The 6475-nt window shown below is 44.8% G+C and overlaps 1 protein-coding gene across 1 annotated transcript; it reads left to right on the top strand.

The window, feature by feature from the left end:
- The first annotated feature begins 3842 nt into the window (after window positions 1–3842).
- Window positions 3843–6475, top strand: tssk6 (testis-specific serine kinase 6). Its single transcript, XM_085429531.1, has 2 exons — window positions 3843–4160; window positions 5748–6475. The coding sequence occupies exons 1-2, from the start codon at window positions 3909–3911 to the stop codon at window positions 6420–6422; spliced, it is 927 nt and encodes a 308-aa protein (XP_085285657.1). The 5' UTR covers window positions 3843–3908; the 3' UTR covers window positions 6423–6475.

Here is a 6475-nt window from a genome sequence, read left to right as displayed (position 1 = left end):
TATCATGCAGAGCCCCCACCACCACCCTCGCACCCCCTTGCCTCCTCGCCTCCCCTCCAGCCCATCCCCAGCCCCCCTGCTCACCGAGGGGCACAATGGCAACTATTATTTACTGGATGTCTGCCTCATTTCCACATATTCATCCTGGCCGGGCTTCGCGGGGCCACGGGGTTGCGTCGGCCCCCTCTCCCGCCCCTCGTGTCGTTGCTGAGGGGCGGCAGTGGCAAAACAATCTCTGGCGAGCATTTAGATCATTTATTTAGAGCGCCGGGTGTCAGCCGCAAACCAAATTGCCCACATTTGTGCGGCGGGGTCTTCGGCTCACGCCTTTCCCTTCAGGTTGTGAGCCGTGGAAGGTGCATCAGGCGGGGTGTCAGAGGGCTTCTTCACAAACTAACATTAATGCCACATGAAGGTCTTTCTGTGAACAGTGTGAAAGTGCAAAATGTATGATAAATTGAGCGTGCCGGGGGGGCTTCATGGCTGTGAAGTGCTGTGGCCGGTCGCAGGCATTGTTATGACTGTGGCTATTTAGGATCATGGGAGTTGACAGTGCGCTACTGGCAGCCATAGAAGCCAGATTTATCCGGGTGTTTGTGCACCGACGAGCAGCAGAGGGAAAGTTTTGCAACATTTCGAATTAAACACAACTTCAAGGACGCTGTAAAAAGCTGTGACCCCGGCCGCCTAATGCTATTAGTTTTAAAAGCCTAACCCAACAACGTGACAGCACCTTGGAAAGGCTTTTCGTACCACCACCTGTTGTCAAGGTGTTGGCAGTGGGGGCGTGTGCAGAGCAAGTAAGGAGTAAGTGAGTGTGCTTGGAGAAAAATAGCTGCAGAGAGGGGGAGAAGGCAGGTAACCACTGCGGCCTAATGGCTTCCTGATGGGGAAACAGCGCTACATGACATCGGCTCAGCAGTCCACAAATATCTGCAGGAGACAGATGCGAACCATGTGATGCAAAGCAGGACAGCCGGTCCGTCGCTTGTCTTTGCCTTTGCTGCCACCTGCAGGTCAGGCTGCAGTCAGAGCGGATACAGAGACGTAATCGACCCCGCCGGGCTTCAGCATCTGTCATCGCTCACATGCAAATACACCATGCACACATTTATTATTTTTAACTGTCTCCACACAAAACATGTTACACAAATGAAACCTCAGCTCTTCCTTCTGAAGCAGCTGCTTGCTTCTTGTCGCCATCTGCTGGAAAACTCTGTGAAACACAGGATTTACTGGAACAGTGACTCACGGACCTCATGAAAGTACCAATATGATCAAATGCAATAAAAATGTCTGCACAGACGTCCCAGCTTCCCTCTGATGTCTCCGGCTGAGCTTCAGGCTGACAGTTACTGCACAGTTTACAGTTTACAGTCAGGGAGAAAAAACAAAGTTATCCCAAATCAGTTTGGAAGAAAAATTAGAAGCAAAAAGTAAAAACAGGATCCTTGTTCTCACCCTGCAGCTGAGGCGAGTTTTTAGTCGAGATTTGAAGACTGTTGGTGAGGCAGAAGTCCTGATCCAGAGAGCGAGGACCTCCAGAGTCTGCAGCTGTGAAAGCTCTGACTGTCAGTCAGGGCAAAGAGAGCAGCGTCGTCAGTAATCAGCAGCAACCCCATGCAATGAATCACAGGTAGCCTGTGCAAAGAAGCCAGCAGGTCAAATATGTTTGTGTTTCCAGTCACAATAATTGTGTCTTTGCTGCTAAAGTGTTTAAAAAAGTCTGAGTCAGGAGAAGCTGGCTGTGATGCTAGATTTTATCTACAAATTCAGTTTGAAAGACGAATCAAACATAACACAGGAGCTAATGAGGTTGAAGCCTGAGCCTGACTAAAAAACTGGATTTCATCTTTATTTACTCTTGTTGAAGGTGAGAAAAACTGGGGTTATTTTGAGTACTCAGCTACAGTCCTGGCAAGACTTCTATGAGCCAGATGTGGCCTTGAAGTTCCAGCATACCTGACATCTGGCCCCGTGGGCGAGTTTATCAGACTGAGTTAGCACTGCGAGTTGAAGCCAAACGTGGCCTAACGAAAGCTGCAGATGTGCCACATACCCATCAGCCTTCACAAACATCCACCAGTCAGATACAACATCTTCAAAAACTGGCCATCAAGGCAGCAGGAGGTGCAATAAATACGGCAGATAACAATAAAGAAACATCGTTAATCACACGTCAAACAAAACAGCAGGTCGATTTTCTACAATCATAAACAAATATCCTTCATGTTTTCGATGCACGTATGAGCCGATCCAGCAGCACAGATGTGTCTGATATGTTTTGAATGTTGGCTAACACTTAATAATAACCATGAGTAACAAATGGTAAATGCTTATTAACAATCAGTTAACAATAAATAACTCTTAACAGCAAAATAATAATTAAAACTGTTTCCTAACTAGTAAATAGCAGGTGTGTAGCTACCTGCAGCTTTACATTTACCAGCAGAGATGGGCAGTACTGTAATCTGATTACTTTTTTCAAGTAACTTGTAAAGTAAGGGATTACTATTGCAAAAACGGTAATTAGATTACCGTTACTTTCCCGTAGGAACGCTGCGTTACTGCGTTACTAAAACCGTGATTTTTTGCGAGAATGTCTCATGACAGTGACGTAAGCGAGTGCGACGTTCGTGACAACAGCTGTGTGCAGATCAACAATGGATCATATATCGAGTGCAGAGAGAGTATGAGCGTGCAGCGTTTAAAGCGTGGAAGTACTGACCTTACTTTGAGTTTGATTCCATAAAAAGTGACAAAAACATTAGTGTCCGCTGTGCGTGGGAAGAAAACTTCTTTTTACAGCGAAAAAACCCCTAAACTTCCGAGCAAGCACCGAGTAGCTACGACGTAATGGGAAACTCACAGAGAAACTCACGGATTCTTCCACTGACCGCGGCACACCTGCACCAGGGTAAACCTCCGCCTGCCCCACTCCTGCTTTACAGGTGAAAATAGAGCAACAGGACCGCTGAGTCTTTGACTTTATTTATTTTCTGCTGTGTTTTACTTGCATCTATTTGAAAGACTGAGTGTAAACACAAAAAATATTTTATTTTATGTGCTGGAATGTGCAGAAAATAGGTTTAAATGTTAAACAAATTTCTTCCAGTCAGAGAATGTTGCAGATAATTAAATGTTTGCTTGATGCATAAAGTTAAAAGATTAAAACTAATAAAACAAGTTTTAAAAAGAGACTTTTCCATTTGATTACATTTTGTATGATGGATTATGCAGAAAAAGTAGAATTGGGCTGAAAGATCTATCACTTTATCACCTATTCAGGGTGTAAATCGTGTTTTTAAAAAGTAACTAAGTAACTAAGTAATTAATTACTTTTGAAAATAAGTAATCAGTAAATTAATGGGGTTACTTTTTGGGGGAAGTAATCAGTAATTAGTTACTGATTACTTTTTTCAAGTAACTTGACCAACACTGATTACCAGTACTCTGATCATCTGAACATATATTGTAACAGGATGATATGTAGAGTTTAGTTTTTCATTGTTAACAGTGACACAGCTGTTATATCATAGCTCTATAAATACAGTGACATGAACGATAAAGTTTTCACACGAGTCTCTGCCGTCACACCGACTGCTTCCATAGGAGTAAGAGTCTAAGTAACGTGCTGCTCATCAGACGGTTGGTTTAGTTTGAGCTATAAAAAAAAGTCTTCCCATCAGTGGGCATCACATCTAATCCACCCCAAGGTCAAACAGACCCTCCGATACTCAAACACAACCTGTTATAATTAAGTTTGTTATTTCTGCTCTTGGTTCCTCTGTCATGTGACTGGAAAGTTCTAAGAATCAGGTGTTCTAGAAAGTGATGTCATAAAGGCAGTTCACTGAAAACTAAACCGGCATCATAGAGTCACAGCTAACTCTGCAGCCACAGCCACCATGGACAAACGCTTCATGGAGAGTCGTGGTTACCAGTATAAGGGCAGACTGGGACAAGGCATGTTCGGTGAAGTTGTGAAAGCATACTCAACCCAGATGAAAAAAATGGTCGCCATAAAAGTCACTGACATAAGTAAATGCACCTCTGTTTACATTGAAAAGTTCCTTCCTCATGAAAAAGGCGTCCTGGAAACTTTGGATCATCCCAACATCGTTAAGACTCACGAGATCTTTGAGTCGCCCAAAGGAACGGTAAGACATTCGTGCTCTCTGCTGTTTTAGCGTCACGCTGAGCTCTGCTGCTACAAAGACAGCACAAACAAGTAAAGGTCGTGGTTTATTCTAGTGACCAGCAGGGGGCGACTCCTCTGGTCAGTAAACACTTAACTTCTTGGGTTTTGGAGCAAGAAATGACCAGATTTGGACGAGTGGGGGGAGTGCTGAGTGTTCAGCTAATTAGAGCTCAGTAAGATCCAAATAAAATCCTCAAATTTCACTCAAACTGGAGCGCAGACTTCCTGGACAGTCTGTTAGTACGATAACCTCACAGAGCCTGCCAGTGTCTGCTCACGGTCACATTCACAGATGCTTTGCATGGATGCAACACGTCTGACTGCTTATTAGTTTGTATTTACTGCAAAAGACACAGGAGTTAAAATATAATCAATCCAAGTCGTCTTTAATCCAAAACTATTTTAAGATAATTAACCTAAAGCTTCTCTTACTGCCGTTATTTGCTGATTCTTGATTCGCAAATAACGACACAGGAGGCTGTAGCCACCAGCTACAGCCTCCTGTGTCGCCATCCACCTGTCTGTCAAAGAGGCCACGCCCCTAAAATGGCAGACTTTAAGTCTTAATACGATTTTAAAACGGGAGTTATATAAACCTTCTGCCTGTAGTTGTTCTGAAGGTGAAGTTATCTACAGAGATCAGAACAGTTTGTGTATCAGGCTGCAAACATGGTTACTTCTGCTGTAAAGTTTTAATATGGGAGTCTATGGGGACTGACTCACTGCTGCCTCTGCTGGACATTAGAGGAACTGCAGGGATTCCTGCGTGGTTCATCATCTCAGGCATTAGTTTTAATTCTTATTGCATGGCTCATACTTTTGATTATTAAAGCTGGCCACCACTGTTCTATGTTTATAATATGGCTACACGAGTATAGCTCACTCGATGCATCTGCTACATGTCTAATAACAAGTAATTACTAGAAATCCAACACAAACAACACCGATCAACATTTAGACCAACTACTGATGGACGGGTTTCATCAGCTTACCTCGGTTAGTGTTGATGTTACGACCACGAGTGTGGAAGTGGGTCAGGAGCAAAATGTCACTAACTGTGATCTTTGCTGATTAGTTGGGACAAGTGATTCATTAGGAAGCCATTTCTGTTATCTATTTAAGTTGTAAAATATGGTTTCTCACCCAATAAATGGAAATTATGGCCCTGATACCCTCCCCGCCTGCTTTAGTCTCACCTACACTCTGATACAGACAGCTGGAGACTCATCCTTCTTATACTTCTTTGAGTTGATGCTTTGTAATGTAAAGTCTCAGAAGACTAGCAGGGACGCAGACGTCCACGCCGACCTTCACGCTCTCCATCTAATAACGAATTGTCAGTATAATGGAGGCCTGATGAGGGTGTCTGTCTGTGGAGCGTCGGAGCACGCTTGCACCTCTGACGCATCAGGCTTGTTTGATGATAGCGAGCTGAAATAATACGATTAGGGTCATAAATGAGCGCGCTGGGTCACCTGATGGTCACCGCTTGTGTTGTTAGATGAGAATTTCTGGATTTATTTCTCTGTATGCTTCCATGTCGCAGGTCTACATGGTGATGGAGCTCTGTGTCAAAGGAGACCTCCTAAATTACATCAACAGCAAACTGGCCTTACCAGAGCGCTTCAGCCACAAGCTTTTCTCCCAGCTGTGCAGGGCAGTGGAGTATCTTCACAGCAGGAACGTGGCCCATAGAGACCTGAAATGTGAAAACCTGTTCCTGGATGCAAAGTACAACCTCAAAGTGGGCGACTTTGGTTTAAGCAAGACGCTGACGTATGTGGACGGTCGGGTCGTGCTGAGCAGAACCTTCTGCGGGACGTCGTTGTACGCAGCCCCAGAGGTTCTGCACAGTATTCCTTACGACCCCAAAGTGTCAGATGTGTGGAGCATGGGCGTTGTGCTCTACATGATGCTGTACGGCTCGGTGCCCTTTAACTGCTCCAACGTTAAAAAGCAGGCGCAGCTTCAGAAGAAACGCCGCTTTAACTTTCCGAAGGATCCTCCAGTTTCCCCAGAGGCTAAAGACCTGATCCGAAGAATTCTGCACCCCATCGTGGAGCAGCGGCTGAAGGTCAGCGACATATTAGCGAGCGCCTGGGTATCAAAGGAACCGGTGGAGAAGTGTGACAGGGCCTCCACATCTGCTGCAGCGACGCCACCTGTAGGAAGCAGCTGGGATGCAGAGGAAGGACCGTCAGCTCCACGCACAGACAGATAACCTCACATGAACATCTGGAGTCTGTGAAACACTGAATAAATAAACCTTCTCTA

The sequence above is a fragment of the Copadichromis virginalis genome, linkage group LG1, assembly GCF_057382275.1.
Source record: "Copadichromis virginalis isolate Kocher_CV1m ecotype Utaka linkage group LG1, C_Virginalis_male_GT1.1, whole genome shotgun sequence".
NCBI classification, from domain to species: domain Eukaryota; kingdom Metazoa; phylum Chordata; class Actinopteri; order Cichliformes; family Cichlidae; genus Copadichromis; species Copadichromis virginalis.
This window is presented reverse-complemented; position numbering and strand designations above follow the sequence as displayed.

What these genes read in the sequence shown, in the direction of transcription:
- tssk6 (XM_085429531.1), top strand. Translation starts at nt 3,909, where the DNA reads ATGGACAAACGCTTCATGGAGAGTCGTGGTTACCAGTATAAGGGCAGA. An exon ending in TTGAGTCGCCCAAAGGAACG is followed by an intron (nt 4,161 to 5,747) that starts GTAAGACATTCG and finishes TCCATGTCGCAG; the next exon opens with GTCTACATGGTGATGGAGCT.